Source organism: Lycorma delicatula, chromosome 2 (genome assembly GCF_047948215.1).
Source record: "Lycorma delicatula isolate Av1 chromosome 2, ASM4794821v1, whole genome shotgun sequence".
Classification (NCBI taxonomy): Eukaryota; Metazoa; Arthropoda; class Insecta; order Hemiptera; family Fulgoridae; genus Lycorma; species Lycorma delicatula.
In genome coordinates, this window is record NC_134456.1 from 233,963,791 (window position 1) to 233,981,895 (window position 18,105).

General features: G+C 28.1%; 1 protein-coding gene across 2 annotated transcripts in view; it reads right to left on the reverse strand.

Annotated features, from left to right (window-relative positions):
- Positions 1–833: 833 nt before the first annotated feature.
- The window catches only part of LOC142319756 (cysteine protease ATG4B-like), a 46,955-nt gene continuing 29,683 nt past the window's right edge, over positions 834–18,105 (reverse strand). For both annotated transcript variants that reach the window (XM_075357390.1, XM_075357391.1), the window contains 6 exons: positions 17,692–17,771; positions 16,589–16,764; positions 15,250–15,328; positions 8,819–8,973; positions 6,695–6,866; positions 834–2,382 (listed from right to left, as the gene is read on the reverse strand). In XM_075357390.1, coding sequence (XP_075213505.1) covers positions 2,327–2,382; positions 6,695–6,866; positions 8,819–8,973; positions 15,250–15,328; positions 16,589–16,764; positions 17,692–17,771 — 718 coding nt within the window. In that variant the 3' untranslated portion in view covers positions 834–2,326. The remainder of the gene's footprint in view (positions 2,383–6,694; positions 6,867–8,818; positions 8,974–15,249; positions 15,329–16,588; positions 16,765–17,691; positions 17,772–18,105) is intronic.

Sequence of the window (18,105 nt, forward strand, 5' to 3'; positions counted from 1 at the left end):
CCACATGCTTTGTGTTCAATGGACAAAGGCTTAATTAAAAGTTGGAACGGTTTCATTTTTCTCGGCAATTAAAAAAAAAATGTTTATAATGCTACTTATTTTCTAATGAAATTTGATAATCATGAAAGTACTTAAGTAAGTATCAAGGAATAATTAGACAAACAAGAGATAAATAGCGAGTATAAAAAAAAAAAAATTTATAAGGAAATATAATATCTTTTTTAAGAAATGAACAGATGCACATTTAAAACAGTGAAAACACTCTTTTTTTCACTGGTTCTAAAAATATGAGTAATGCAAAACTGATTCTATTTTATCTTATACTTTTTGAACAACATGAGGCAGAAAATTAAAAATTTGATCAACCTGTTATATGACAAGCTCTTGAATCGTGGAGATATCCTGATGTAGAAACATTCAACATCTCATCATATCATTTATGATAGTTTATAACATAAAAAGAGTGCTGAATCATTCACAATCAGTGTTAAAACAATATACTAATATGATCAACAAAATATATTGAGGTAGAGAGGATTGGACACATTAAATAAAAGAAACAAATTTCAAACTATTTACATTTATTAGAAAAGAATTGAATATTAGAATTTACTATATAAAGAATAAATATAATTTATAAGTAAACTAAAGATTATTTTGTACATATGAAAATTTAAAAAACAAAAAAATGTATGTAAATATATTTGTATATATTATGTGTGTGTGTGTGTGTACATGTGAATGTATACTGTGGTAAAAAACTGATATATAATATATATATATATATATATATATATATATATATATATGTATATATATATAGAAATCAGCAAATACAATCATGTCAAGTTATTTACAAACCATTTAACTTTGCAGAGCAATAATTTAGAAAGTTAATAAATAAAAATTTTAAATCTTATGTATTCCATTTTTAAAATGGTAAATATCTTACAATTATCATCAAACAGTATCTGGTAACATGAGACACCATTTTTTAAACGTTAAGAAAATATAAAAAGACTTGTATGAAAGGTTTTTCATACAAAAAATATCAAATACACAAAGTATATTATCATTCACAAAGCTTGAGCTTTTGTAGTGAATTAATCATTACTATACTTCAAGTCTGTGAGGTATTTTACAATGAATGAAAATATGTGCATCCATTTACTACTAACTTAATTTTAATTTCTGGATACTAACACTTTTAGTGTTAAGGTAGCATTCCACAATACTTTCAAATATCAAGAAACATAACAGGAAATCATATTTATGTGTGATTTCAAGATTTTTATGTGGTTTTCTTTTATTTGAATATGCTAGTTTATTCTCCTGTTAGAAAGTTTTAAATTATAAAGATTTATATAATATAAGTACTATAATGAATAGATGAAATAAATGAAAGATACTAAAGAACTCCTGAGATTCAGATAAATTATCACAGTTTATTCGAAAAATTCAATTTTTTATTTTAAAACATACTTGTTTTAAAACTATTTACATTATTATTTAAATTCTTTTAACAATAAATTCAATATAAACTTAAAGACAGGAGAATTAGTTGTGAAACCTATTTATTATATATTCTAATCGCATGACAATCACTAATGCGGAATAAAGAATTAAGTTTAATCTAAGTCACCCTACATGACAATACTTAAAATAAAAAAAAAATTAATGTCATATTTTGAGACTCGTATAAATATAGTACTTTTTTTAATTTATAATAATTTTGATAAAAATATGAAATATAACAACTGCAAACACATACAAACATACAATTTCTGGGTATATGTATTTGTAAACATGAGAATTTGTTAAATGAACTGACACTGAAAATAAAAAGATTGGACATAACATACATATTGCATTATTAAAGCCACAAAAATATTTTTATTTTGCATATAAGATGAAACAAGTGAACACATGCTAAATATAACAAGAACAAGGCACTGGCTAGTACGCGAAAATGAGATCAGAAAAAAAATTATACAGACCATAAACTTTTATACTTATTTATAATAAGAAAGAGACAAGGCTTTGCAAACAAGAATATTTCAAATATTTATGAAATTGATTGCACTTACTATATTACTTTTTCACATGTACTTTTACCCAAATACAAAATAAAAACTGAAAAATTATAAAAAATTTGTTTCTTTAATATTACTATAATTATATTACACATAAAATATGAATAAAATAAAATATTATGCTGTTTAATATTGCAGGGTAATAAGTTAATAAAATCACTCAGTTCCACTGTAAATAATATAGTTATATTATGTATGTACAAATAGTAGTCCTTCGGATCACAAGAATGATGTCAACCCAACAGTTCAAAATCTTCATCTGAATCATCAAACTGGCGATCACTATAAACTGCAAAAAAAAGCAAAATTACAGATACATATTTAAAAGAAACGTTTTTCAGATTGAAACAAATATTGGTCAAACATATTAATTCTAATAATCCCTTCAGTCTTTGGTACCTAATTAAACTACAATAGTAAAATATTTTCTATTCTTTTTTACATCACTGAATCAATTGAACCATTTACAGCCATAAAAACCAGAATTTTTCAATTTATATCTCAATAATATTGTGCTTTAACATATTGCGGTCTGCTTAGAACAACAGTTTAAATAAATAACAAATGTCAATACGGTTAAAATTACACTCTGCCATATGAGGTACTGGTTAGCATACTAACTTCTATAACAGCTGATTTTGAGTTCAATTTCTGGAATTTTCACCTAATCATTTCATCCATCTCATCATCCTAATTAAAATTTGCACAGAAATACATATCCTAAGTCATAATTATAATAATAATAATAATACCATAAAAAACAAAAGTTTATTAAATGTGGCTTGTGCTGTTGGAATTTTATCCTTATCTATTTTGGTGTTTTCTGGGAAATATTTCAGGTGTTCTGAAATTATCAGATTGTAAGATGTATAATTTACAGCTTCATACGAAGAATTAATACTTTTTAATAGCAGTAAATTACTATTATGCAACATTTTATTAATGGATGTGAAGTTAAACTTTTTTTTTAATTATTCATTTCACTTAGGCATTTACTTAAAAAAAAAAAAAAAAAAAAAACTGGATAATCTTAAATTAATATGGTTTAAAATAATTATAATAATCATATCTGATATATTTTATGGCTCTTTGAAGAATCTATTCCTCAGAACCCATATACACAGCAAAATTCTTCTAAATATAAATTCATCCGATTCTTAATAATGGTTATTTAATAAATACCTAACCTTAACAGAGCTAACCATAATGAATGACATTATTTTTTTAATTTTTAATAAAAAATAATCATTAGTGATTGAAATGATTATTACTTAAAAATGTTAATTTACTGAAAAAAATGTTGGTAAAAAAACAACCAATATTGAAAATAAAACAGCAACCAAAGATTAGTTAGTTATTCGATAGTAAATAAAGCATGTTTTTAAGCATTTTTAAAGCATGTCTTACAGTAATCATTCAAGTAAGGTTAAAAGCAGATAAAAAACAGTTTATTTGATACATTTATCTTTTTGAAGAAAAATTTCAATAATGAAATGAAATTGTAGAGGTTAAGAGAAAACAGGTTAGAGTATGAAATATAACTGTCTACTATATTATGAAATAAGTAATTAAGTTTTAAACTCATCAGCAAAGATATTGCTCAACCAGCTTAGTCTTGTGTTTTAGTGCCAGTGTGCAAGATAAAGGAAAGATAGATGAATAATATTTAAGATATCTTTGTTTGAAATGGGTCAGTTCATTATTAAATTCTGTAACACATTAATATTCCATTTTCAATTCCTATGAGCATGCACTAGCAAGAACAATTACGTAGCAATAAGACTAAAATTTATGTTAGTTTATACATTACGAGTACAGTAAATATTTCATTTTGACCATAACAAAAAATTAACCATTTTCCCTTGAAATTTGCACAAAAAAGGGAAATATTTTTATATCAGGCTGTTAATGATAATCAATTTGAAAATGAATGCTAATCTGTAACTAAAAAATAAGTATTGTATATTTAAAAAAGTGAAATGCAAACCCACTTTTAAAGAAAAAAAATATATAGATTTTATAGAAAATAAATTATATTTTAGCAGAAAAAATACTGAATGTAAAGTGGTTTCAAAATACAACCAGAGTAAATGTATCAAGCTTGCTATTGTATATACAAAATGGTATCTAGCAATTAAGAATAAAAATATTTTATACATTATTTTACTTATAAATGGGCTTAATAGGAGAAATAACAAGGACAAGGTTTCTCTTGAGAAACAGCCCAATAAGCACACAAATGATAATAGGAGACGCTGGGCTCTCAACAAAATATTCTTTCAACATTTGCACCTCATTCGATGAGCCCAGACAGGTGTAGCATATAGCATTATGTCACATCATCATCTATACAGATGATGGGATTTTGCTGATTAAAGGAGATTTGAGGAATGAGATTGAATTTAGGGCAGCTCAGGCTTACAATATACTTGAGCTGTGGAGTTTACAACATAAGATGGTGTTTAGCCCACAGAAAACAACGATGATGGTGCTCAAGGACAGACTAGCTGTTACATGACGATCTGGTGTATCAATGGTGTTTTGACATAGAGCCCCAGTTGGCTGAGATATTTGCTGTAAGGATGAGAATGGATGTGTGGAGAACTCTGTGATGGAGCTGCAGTATGGAAGAGTGTACGCACTGACCTTGTTCCCAAAAACAGACCAGAGCACAGAGAAATTGGGTATATCTTCATTAGAGGCTTATTAAATTTGCGAATCTGTTTCATGATTTTTAAGTAAATCAAGAGGACTTAAGTAAATTGAATTGTAGGACAAAATTGTCATTGTTGTGATCAATACTTGTTTTGTTTGTATGAGAATAGATTTTTGGAGTTTAAAGACTCGATCAAATAATTATCTGAGTGCATAGTCCAATTGAAGTTATATATAGGAAGAATTTTTTTGTGAAACCTTCAGTGTTAGATGAAGGCATGGAGATCGCGCTTCTGTGAATTGGTTAATTTGATAGTTGAGAGTTGTAAGTTATGGTAGGTGGTCGTGGTTGGAAGAGGCCATATGAAAGCGATAGAAGGTTGTGTAAATACACTAATGGAAATGTCTGCCGAGACATTTGCACTGGTGGCATCCTGACACAGCCAAACTGATGACTGTGTTGTTATCAAGTTTAGAGGGTCTACAAGACGACCTCCGTAAAGCCTATCACGGCTAGGAAAGAAGGGGGTGGTGTGGCGACTGCAATCTTCACAAGGCCTCTTTCCTTATTTAAACATACTATTTGTTAAAACTTCTAGGTAAATTTGACTCATCTTTGAACTTACAGATATATGGTTAAGCACTTATAACCATGTAGCATTTAGACATGTAATGTTTATGGGAACACACTTTACGTTTCTATAAATGCTTTACAAAAATCTTAATAACAACAGGGTAGACTTTCAAGATTTGTGAAAACACCATCTGCATGGACAAACTGATCAGCTCTTTAGAACAATTTCTCAATCAAAAATATGATTTCAAATCAGGGACTTCTGGACACATGGGCCAAAACTCTATTAATTACAATATTCAGGAGAGAATTTTAAATACATAAGGACATCAAATATTAAAATGAAAGGATCTATAAATAGAAAAAAATAATTTCTCAAAAAAGTAACAAGAAAAAATTGGGATAATACAACATTCCATAATCACTATATTTTCTTGTATAATGTATACAACACATGCTACTATAAATTGATGAGATGATTGTCCCACTAAGGGTAGGCAAATAAAGGTGATCTATTACCACTTAACAACAACAATTATAACAAAATTAGAAAATTTCTAATAAAATTTCTCGATAATTACACAATCTTAAAAAAACATCTTTTAGTTCACTGAAGTTTTTATAAATATTTATAAGTTAACAAGGTAGTTGAGTTATCGGAAAAATTACAGTTTTAATAAAAAAATAATATAAGTTTTTGATTATATCATAATTTCTCAACTATTCAATGGATTAACATAATTTTTTTGAGATGTACTTAATTTTCACAGAGCAATCCATTGTTTCTAGTCAGACTGATCATTCTACTTTTCTGTCAATGATAAATACATTTATCAATGGTTTATTAATAAAGGTGATCTATTACCACTTAACAACAACAATTATAACAAAATTAGAAAATTTCTAATAAAATTTCTCGATAATTACACAATCTTAAAAAAACATCTTTTAGTTCACTGAAGTTTTTATAAATATTTATAAGTTAACAAGGTAGTTGAGTTATCGGAAAAATTACAGTTTTAATAAAAAAATAATATAAGTTTTTGATTATATCATAATTTCTCAACTATTCAATGGATTAACATAATTTTTTTGAGATGTACTTAATTTTCACAGAGCAATCCATTGTTTCTAGTCAGACTGATCATTCTACTTTTCTGTCAATGATAAATACATTTATCAATGGTTTATTAGATTTTTAATAAACTTCCTGACAACGGTTACCATGATTTGGGTTAAAATTTCAACAAAGTTTCTTCAGGAAAATTGAAAGAGCATCTTTTCTTTTTGGAGAAAATCAGTTATATATAGTAACCTGTATAAAAAGCACGCGAATTGTGTCTAAAAAGTAAATTTAACTGATAATACTCACAGGAGCAAGATGTTGCTCCTAACGCTTCTTGAGCGGTATCTTCCTGAGGCGTCCAACATTCTTGTCGCTCTTCACATATTTCAAATAACGGTTGTTTCTCTGGCAATACAAGACACTCTTTTATTTGTTGGCAGAGAGCATCAAAATCTGATTCTGTTCGACAGAAGAAGCTCTGAAAAAAAATTAAATGCAGTTAATCAGAGGGCAAATATGCAGAAAATTCACAAAACACACACTCTTTGAGTACCATACACTTCAGCTGTTTTTGAGGGCTGAGATACTCTCATTCTTTTAGCAGATTGAGTAATAAGAAAGGTTCTCTTTCTTGAAGGCATATTTTTTTAACTTTTGACAATCCAATATTGACAGCCAAAATAAAGAATCAAACTCCATAAACGTTTGCTAAATGTGCTTATTTAGACTAATTACAATAATAATAAACTAATAAAATATTAAAAGATATTCATTAAAGAAAAAAAAATGTATCATTGTACTTCAATATAATAAAGGGATTAATTTTTTTTTTTTAATGAATATCTTTATCTTAATCCCCATTAGGAGTATTTTGATAATTCTAATTGGAGATAAAGATGAACAAGCCTCTAAGGAATAAATCGACAAATGTTTTGTCCAGCAGTTTTTATATGATGTATGCACAGAGACAACCCTAGTTATTTTATTATATCTACAGATGAATGTATTGTAATACGTTGTAAATAGTTATAGTAATGATGATTAAATATTGTAAATTGGAAATATGAACTGTAATCATTCTTACTGTACTATAACTGTGGTATCATACACTTAAATATATGCATGGAAAGTTACTACACACAATCTGCAAGACACAGTTGTTTGTTTGGTTAAGTTATTTCAGGTTGCTTTTTTTGCTGAAGCAGCCAGAAATTGTTAGATTCATGCACCAGCTACAAATAAGAACTGAAAAACTCCCCAAATGTTACAAGTGCTTATTTTTAAAAGTAGCAGCTTTTTTATTAATTATATTCCTTTCAATGAAAATGGATTCTGAGTGAATTTTTTACAGCTACTTTCTTACTATTTGATCAAATCAGTTCTGGAAACTTGTACAATTCATTATCAAGTACCTAATGCTTATCAATGAGTTTGTTTTTATATATAAATTTGTTTGTAATTAGAAATACTCATATTGATGTTATATTGCTGTCTGTCTAATGAATGACAATAAATAATCTAGCAAATTACAAATTATTATTCTTCAAATTATTATTAATCTGGCAATTATTTAAAATATAATTTTTTAAAAATTTAATAATGACTAATTTTTATTTACATCTAATACTGATTAATATTAGGTACTTTTCAAGAAGATGTTTGTAGCTGGTCTGTAGTTAGTTAGTTATTAGATGGCATCACTGAAAGGAGAAAATAAATAGTACATATTTTTTATTTTTAAATATATACATTGTACTGTAATATCATTAAAATAATACAATGATATTGTAATAATAAAATAGTAAAATAAAGAACAGTATTTTTTGAGTACAGTAATACTTATGCCATTTCATTGTACATGGAAATTTTCTGGAATATAACACCCACGTAAATTGAAGGTCCACTGTATAATAAAATTATATAAATAACCAATTAATATATATATATATATATATTTTCTATTTATAACCTTGAAATAAAGTTCAAGTTCAAGATCACCATGAGGTGTCCCCCTCTAATCTGAGTAAATTTTGTTTAGTCATTTTTTTTGTATTATGCATAGTTTACAAGAAAATCACCTGGGATAATTAAAATGTAATAACCTATATTTTTAAACAAAATATTCAGCGACTATGATTTTCTCTACCTAGTCTTACCACTTATTTATATATCTTTTATACATATTTATAATCTTTTAATAGTATTTTTAACCGTTCAAAAAAAAATTCCTTTTGCATTGAAAAATAAAATATTAACTGAATGTACATGAATATCTTTCAAGTGATATGGTGTAAAGTATGTTTAAATCTAAATAACCGTACGAAAATTATTATTTATTTTTTTATAGAAATGGTGATATTACTACAGAATAGAAATGTAAATTTAAATTCTGTTCACACAGCATTAGTTAATACAAGTGTGATAACATACCACAGCTACTGATGGATCCATGTTTAAGATATGTAAACGACTTGCCTGTTGGCAATGATAAGAACAATCTGTTTTCTTTTCATGTTCTTCATCTTTGTTAGTAATAAAACCTATTTGTTGTGTTGTATGTGGATCTAGAAATATAACATCATTACCTGAAAAAAAAAAAATAAAAAACAGATATTAGGTAGACAAAAAATGAAACATATCAAGAGATAAAGGCTTAATTATATAAACATTCATTTGCTGGACGCAAAATTACATGCATAATATAATAATAATCATCATTACTTATTATTACAATGACTTAATTAACTATTTTATTTTAAATTGAACCGTTCTTTTGAGTTTATCTACCCGCTTAACATACTATTTATTAATTTAGAGAACTTCAGTAAAACTTACGCTTAAAATTTCATTTAAGTTTCCTTAAAATCACTATGCTGTGCAATTTTTAAAAATGTGTTCAAAAAATTAACTGAAAAAATAACTGGAAAAGAAATAATTGGTTAAATCTAGAATAGGCTAAGACTAATCCATCACATATATCTTGTGCTTACTGTTTTGATTTCATAATCATGAAATCTGCAGGGTACACAGGGAGTCAATCAGATTATAACCAGGGTCTAATGAATACCCTCCCTCTATGAATCATGAGACCTTGCTGAACGTGAGGGGGCTTGAGTGCTCAGTGATAAAGAGTAGCTGGACTGAAGGTCCAACCATATCGGAGAGGTATCTGTTAAGAGCCAGACTAAGGAATGATTCCTGAAAGAGGGCAGCAGCTCTTTCAGTAGTTGTAAAGGGTGTGGGTCAGGACGACACAAACGGCCATATCAACATCACTCAATCCTCTGAGTACTGCGCAGCTGAAAGCAATGGAAAACTACAACTACTTTTTTTCCAAGAAAATGTTACTCTCTGCATTTTCATATAACAAGATGGAGGTGCCTTCCTTGGTAAAATATTCTGGAGGTAAACTAATCCCCCATTCGGATCTCCGGGTGGGGACTACTAAGGAAGGGGTGACCAGAAAATTAAAAAATAACATTCTACAAGTCGGAGCATGGAATGTTAGACGTCTAAAAAACATTGGCAGGTTAGAACATTTAAAGAGGGAAATGGATAGGATAAATGTAGATGTAGTAGGAATTAGCGAGGTTCGGTGGGAAGTGGAAAGTAACTTTCGGTCAGGTAATTTTAGAATAATTAACTCAGCTTCAAATAACTGGCAAAGGAGTAGGTTTCGTAATGAACAAGAAGACAGAGAAGAGAGTAGAGTATTTCAAAATGCATAGCGATAGAATCATTGAAATAAGGATAAAATCAGTACCTAAACAGACAACAATTGTTAACGTCTATATGCCTACAAGCGCCCATGATGATGATGAGGTAGTGTGTATATGAAGAAACTGATGAAGCAATTAAACACATAAAAGGGGATGAAAATTTAATAATAGTTGGAGATTGAAATGCAAGCATTGGAAAAGGCAAGGAAGGAAATATAGTAGGTGAATACGAGCTGGGCAGAAGGAATGAAAGAGGGGACCGACTTATAGAGTTTTGCACAAAGTATAATTTAATAATTGCCAACACCCAGTTTAAAAATCATAATAAAGGAATATACACATGGAAAAAGCCAGGTGATATTGCAAGGTATCATGGTTAAGCAAAGATTTAGAAATCAACTCGTCGACTGCAAAGCTTACCCTGGAGCAGACATTGACAGCGACCATAATTTAGTGATAATGAAATGCAAATTGGGGTTTAAAAACCTGAAGAAAAGGTGTTAGATGAATCGGTGGAATTTAGAGAAGCTTGAGGAAGAGAAGGTAAAGAAGATTTTTAAGAAGGACAATACAGGAGGTCTGAGTAAAAAAGATAAGGTAGAAAATGTAGAAGAATGGGAGAATGTTAAAAAGGAAATTCTTAAATCAGCAGAACCAAACTTAGGCGAAACAAAGAGAACTGGTAGAAAACCTTGGATATTAGAGGATATATTGCAGCTGATGGATGAACGTAGAAAATATAAGAATGCTAGTGATGAAGAAAGTAAAAGGAACTATCGACAGTTAAGAAATACTATAAACAGGAAGTGAAAACTAGCGAAAGTGGAAAGAGAAATGAACATTGGTAAAATAGTCACAGCATATAGGAAAGTTAAGGAATATTTTGGGGTACATAAATTAAAATATAATAATGTAATCACTGTTTATAAATCAGTGATGGTACACTGATTTATAATATGAGATGCAAAGTCAATAGGCGGGTGGAATATACTGAAGAGTTATACGGAGGAAATGAATTAGAAAATAGTGCATAGAGAAAGAAGAGGAAGTTGAAGAGGATGAAAGGGGAGAAAAAATAATGATATCTGAATTTAAGAGAGCATTAAAAGATTTGAATGGCAGAAAGGCTCCTGGAAGATGGAATACCTGTAGAATTATTGTGCAGTGCAGGTGAGGAAAGTGATTGATAGATTATACAAACTGGTGGGTAATATTTACGAAAAAGGGGAAGTTCTGTCAGAATTCAAAAAGAGTGTTATAGTCATGATACCAAAGAAAGCAGGAGCAGGTAAATGTAAAGAATACAGAAGAATTAGTTTAACTGGCCACACATAAATAATCTTAACTAGAATTCTGCACAGAAGAATCGAGAGGAGAGTAGAAGTGTTAGGAGAAGACCGATTTGGCTTCAGGAAAAGTAAAGGGACAAGGGAAGTAATTTTAGCGCTCAGATTAATAGTAGAAGGAAAATTAAAGAAAAACAAACAAACATATTTGGCATTTATAGACCTAGAAAAGACATTCGATAACATAGACTGGAATAAAATGTTCAGCATTTAAAAAAAATTAGGTTTCAAATACAGACATAGAAGAATGATAGCTAACATTTATAGGAACCAAATAGCAACAGTAATAATTGAAGAACATAAGAAAGAAGCCCTAATAAGAAAGGGAGTCCAACAAGGATGTTCCCTATCCCCATTACTTTTTAATTTTTACATAGAACTAGCAGTTAATGAAGTTAAAGAACAATTTAGATCCGGAGTAACAGTACAAAGTGAAAAGATAAAGATGCTACGATTTGCTGACGATATAGTAATTCTAGCTGAGAGTAAAAAGGATTTAGAAGGAACAATGAACGGCATGGATGAATTCCTACGCAAGAACTACCGCATGAAAATAAACAAGAACAAAACGAAAGTAATGAAATGTAGTAGAAATAATGAAGATGGACCATTGAATGTAAAAATAGGAAGAGAAAAGATTATGGAGGTAGAAGAATTTAGTTATTTGGGAAGTAGAATTACTAAAGATGGATGAAGCAGGAGCGATATAAACAGCATAGGCGAAACAAGCCTTCAGTCAGAAATATAATTTGTTTACATCAAAAATTAATTTAAATGTCAGGAAAAGAATTTTGAAAGTATATATTTGGAGCGTAGCTTTATATGGAAGTGAAACTTGGACGATTGAAGTACCCGAGAAGAAAAGATTAAAGCTTTTGAAATGAGGCACTACAGGAGAATGTCAAAAACCAGATTGATGGATAAAGTGACAAATGAATAGGTGTTGCGACAAACTGATGAAGAAGTTAGAATTTAGAAAAATGTGGTTAAAAGACGAGATAGACTTATAGGCTACATATTAAGGCATCCTGGGATAATTTCTTTAATATTGGAGGGACAGGTAAAAGGGAAAACTGTGCTGGCAGGCAACATTTAGAATATGTAAAACAAATTGTTAGGGATGTAAGATGAAGGGTGTAAACTGAAATGAAATGACTAGCACTAGATAGGGAATCTTGGAGAGCTGCATCAAACCAGTCAAATGACTGAAGACAAAAAAAAATGAATACCATACAGGCAAGATTGTTATAGTTCACTAAATCAACTTTATGGACACAAATAAAGGTTTTTTTTGGAAATGGCATGAACTACTATGATCATCAGTCAAGTTACCAAAATACATCAGCCTTTTTAGACTTGATTCATACTATTCCTAAACTCCTACACAATAAGAGTAATATACTAAGATTATGACAAATATGATATGTAATATATTAAGAGCATGGGATTTCTGGTGTCTTTAAAATAACACAAGTATCTATGATGAAAGAGAGTCCTTTTATCTTAAAAGAATTGAGTCTTTCCCTTCTTTTTTTCTGGCCTTAGCAGGATCCACCTGTGATCTAGGTGAAATGGTGTCATGCTCATCATTCAAGATCACAAAACACTTGCAACATTCACAAAGAGCCATCTCCTAGCTAGGTTCCTGGATTCTTCTTGCTAAGAAAGGCCAGGTGAACCTGCCAATCTGCATTTATTGATCAGCTGGCTTTGTCCCTTTGATGTTTATGGTGTAAGTTAACCTATCATCTCTTTATTTTTTGTGTTATAAAGAATGAATTTTTTAGAAGATGAAAATACTAATCCTGACCAGGATTTAAACTTAGAACTTTGTGGATGAACAGCAGAGGTTCTAACAGCTACCACACAACCCGTCCATATCTGATCATTACACTAATTTAATAAAATTAGTACAATAATGATTAGTTATATATAGTATTAAGTAAAAATAATTAATTAATTGATTATTATTAATTAATAATGTTAATAGAATTAACATTTTATTTTTACAAAAGCATCGTCCTCTGTAAACAATTTTCATAATTTTTCTGTTTCAACCAATCCTCTTAAAACATCTTCACTGCTATTCTATTGAAAGATACTATTGGGGTGAGGATAGTTAATGCACCGGTTATGCTTTACCAATAAAAATTATTTTTATAAATTATATACCTTTTTATTGTCTATCATCTTGAAAATAAATCTCTTATTTAATTTACTGATTAATATTTTTTATTAAGTTATTGGTTATTACTTATTTATTTAATTAATTGATATATATCTCAATTCTACTAAACTTCTATATATATAAACAAATATATTAAAAAGTGGCATAAATAATTATGATTAAATATAGAAATAGATTAAAATTTTTATACACATGTACAAAAACTCACTCAACACACTTCTGTCTGCATAAAAAAAAATATGCAAACATGAGGAAATTACTAGAAGTAGGATACTAAAGATATTGATCAATATATTGTACATTAAGTCGTTTGGCTTGTTTGTTATACATTGTACAATTTTATTTAATTTTAAACTGGATAAATTAAAAAAAAAAAAAAAAAAAAAAACTTTAATTATGTAAATTAATTCTCTTCTTTGAAAATTTATTCTCTACATCAATGAAAAAGTCCGAAAACTATTACCATCCTGAAAATGACACTTCAAATTTTCAAGATGATAAACGTAACCATAAAAATTTATATAAAATTTTTTTGTTGGTAAACCGTGATGCATTGAAGGATGAAAACTGTCCCCGCTCTGATAATATCTTTCAATAGAATACCAGTGAAAATATTTCAAAACGATTGATTGAAACAGTAAAACATTACAAAAGTTAAGAACATTGTAAGAACATTTTTTATAGAGAGGATGCTTTTCTAAAAATAAAATGTTATTGCTATTATTACCAATGTTATTTCTGATGATAAATGATATCTTGTACTGAGTAGAGGCAGTTATAAATAATCAATTTTTAAAAAATATTAATTAAACTTGTTTTACTACCTATTCTAGATTTTATTAATGTTATAAAATATCTGAGACATAAGTGAAAACAATCTGAGCTATTTTTTTTAAGAGCAATTATTTTATGACACAATCATTTTTTTTTGACAACCTGAGTGAAGGTGTTACATGACTGAATATCATCAGTACTTCTATGTGCTAAGCCATGTTGATATGCAGCAATACATTTGACTTAGTAAAGAAGACAGGCAGTAGGAGACCAATTCCCTTATTTCCTTAATAATGTTGGTATAATAAGATGTCTGTTGTTTCTGAGAATTGCTATGACATTTTTAGGTCTGATTTGTGTCTCACGTCAGATCAACTGTAACTATTACAGTTATGGCAGCATATGACATGCTTATCTATCCATGAACTGGTATTTTCAAAACTTAAGATTTATAATATAAATTCTCCTAGCTCCTATATAAGCTCACAAGCTATTATACCAAATTTCATGACTGCAGGTAAATCTGTTTTTAATATATATATATATATATATATATATATATACATAATAAAGAACACAGAATAATGCAAAATAAACAAAACGCAACACACACATACATATACAAAGAATTTGTTAACAAAGATTTTTAGAAAAAATCTTGAGAAATATAAAAATCTAGGGACAATAGTTTTTTTATCTCTCTACGCCAAAAATGTCTTTCATTTTATACAAGAAATTAAAATACATAAACAATTAATTTCTTTATGTTTTGGTTCATAAAAAAACATTCAAAAAATAAAAATATTAAATATTCATGAACAGATAATTACTTACCAACACAACCTACAAAATATAATGCATGATTTGGTTTTCCACCAATAACACCAACAGACTGTGGAAAAGTGAAACATGTCTGAAAAAATAAATATAATTAGCTAACATACACATGTAATGTGTGTTTCCTAACAAAATAAGGTTTTCCTGTTTATCAAAAGGCAAAGCTTTATGGAAGATATTTTAACGACAAAATTATTCTCATTAATAATAACAATTTTTATAAATATTTATTGATAAAATTAGACTGAAAATAATGAACTTTCTCTGATTATTTATTTTTTCTCTTAGAAACTCATATCCGTGAGTGTTTGTGTGTGTCGGTTATAATTTAAATATTTTTTTAATATAAAATTGTATTTCTTGTTTGAATCTTCTATATTCTAGTAAATATGTGCTGGTCTTTAACAAGGTTATGTATTTGAATGTTTACTTTTCATTAAAAAATCATAATATATAGAAATTTCAGGAAATGTAAGGTATCAACTATATACTTAAAACAATACATTTTAGAATTAAAAACAATGTAATTGTTTTACTTAACAGTAAAGATGTCTTGAAAAATGTCACTAAAATTTAATAAAAAAAAGTGATATGACCATTTTTTTATTAATTATTTTCAGTGTTTTAATTTTTCTTTTGTATTTTATATGACTTACATTAAAAATCAATCAATACAAAAAAAAACAATAATAACTAATATTCAAGCATTTGAATGTAAAATGTCTAACCTACCTACCTAAGAAAAGAAAAAAAAAGTTTTTTTCAAATGTTATACGTATCGTGTTTCACCACTTTACAATTTTCAAATGATGAATTTATTTTCCTTTTTAGATCTTTATATATATCTTTGACTTTATTTATATCTAGTTCTGATAAAAAAAATGTTGTCTTGTTCCATTCCTATGAAAAATCCTAAAGAATCTTTTACTTTTTCTACGTTAATACGAAGAAATAGATTCTCCTTATATGTATGTCACTATCAGAAATCAGAAAACAAGCAAACATGTATCAAAACTAAACCCGGGGAATTAAATATTTAAATTAAATACAAGAAGAACAAATAATAATGAGAGCAACAATCGTAATAAATAACAGTAAACTTTCATTTTTTATTTTTGCTATATCAAATTTTAAAAACTTTGTTTTTGTGTTACATTTTTCAACATAGATCTATACAGAAATAAAATGACCCTTAACAGATAAATTACAGAATGAAGGAAATAAGTAATTAACAAGTTTAAAATAAACACCTGATTGCTCAAGAGGGACTTGGGATATTGTTATATCCAAAAATAACTCATTTTAAGTAAGAGAAATTTAATAAAAACTGAATTACCTTAAGACCTTGAACATATACAGGGTTAATTTCACTGATTCCTAAACGCAGTGGAATAACTAATAATAACGGCTTCCAATAGCTGCCTGTGGGGCGTCTTGTCCTCCCCACTCCTACCCTTGGTTCTCTCCCATCTGTTACTGTCCTCCCAGTAACACCTCCGGTACATAACTTTCCTGTAATAAGTCAGACTGGAAGAGTTCGAATAAAGCAATAACATAGTTATAGACTGAAATATTAATATTAGAATTAACAAAATAAAATCAAACTGAGAAAAACCATTTACGAAAAATTAAATTATAAAAACAGGTCTGTTAATTTTCGTTGCTTAATAATCATAATTGGTAGATACAGAGAAATTAACAAAAAGAAGGATAAATAAATAACCAATACACAAAAAACAAAACAATAAAGAGTATTTCTATCTGTGCTTATAAAAATAATTAATTACAAAATGATACAAATCACTTTTAAGATATTAACGCAAGATAGTACAGTATCATTTATGTAATACTATTATCTACATAGTGTATCATACATATTGTTTTTTTTTAATTTTATTCATAAATTTTTTGTTGCTCTTAATGTTTTTATTGTATTATTTGTTCTGAATTTATTTTTACTTTTGTTAATTCTCTTATAACTACGTACGATTATTTAACAACTAAAATGAGCATCTATTTTTAAAATCATTTTTAGTAAATATCATGCATACATTAAGATAATATACTGAACAGTTTTCCAAACTGCTTTAGAACTGGCTCCAAATAAAACAGTGCCGTCTCATCTATGTGCATGACAACACCCACCAAATATAAATGACAGAGCTGGATGATAACTTTAAAAGTTCTTCTTGAATCAGAAAATGAGAAATAAGTTTTCCTTACTTTTAGATTAACATTTTATATTAATAATGTTTCATTTTAAACTAATATTGCTAAATATAAAGGTCAAACAATAATCATCAAGTGAAGGTCAAGCAATTTAAAGTTAATAAAAGTAAAAGGAATTCACAGATTCTGGCCATTATATTACAGTGGTAAACTACTTAAACGGAATTAGAACAGTGAAAATTAATTTTAATACTAAAGTGAATTACTTACGGACTTCATTAATAACCAGTGCATTATCTAACGCTACATGTATTGCTAAAGAACTCCACTCATCATAAACAGAAAGTTTTCTGAAACAAAAAAAAATTAATTAATTATAAAACTTAAGATATGTCAGATTTCATTGGAGGTAAAGTGTTTTTATTTGGAAGATTTTCTGTTTAAATCCTAATCAGGATTGGAAATTTCATACACTTAAAGACAAAATAATAATTAAACAGGGCAAGTAGGTTAGCTTTCATCAGGTGTAAACCTGTAGCTCCGTATTGAAATAAATATATAAACAGAAAAGATAAGAAATTAATTAAGAACAAATTAAAGATTTGATACGGAAACAGTACAGTCTACTTAATTGTAATAGTAAACAAACTAATCTGGTTTCAAACATGATAATTTCTGTACTAC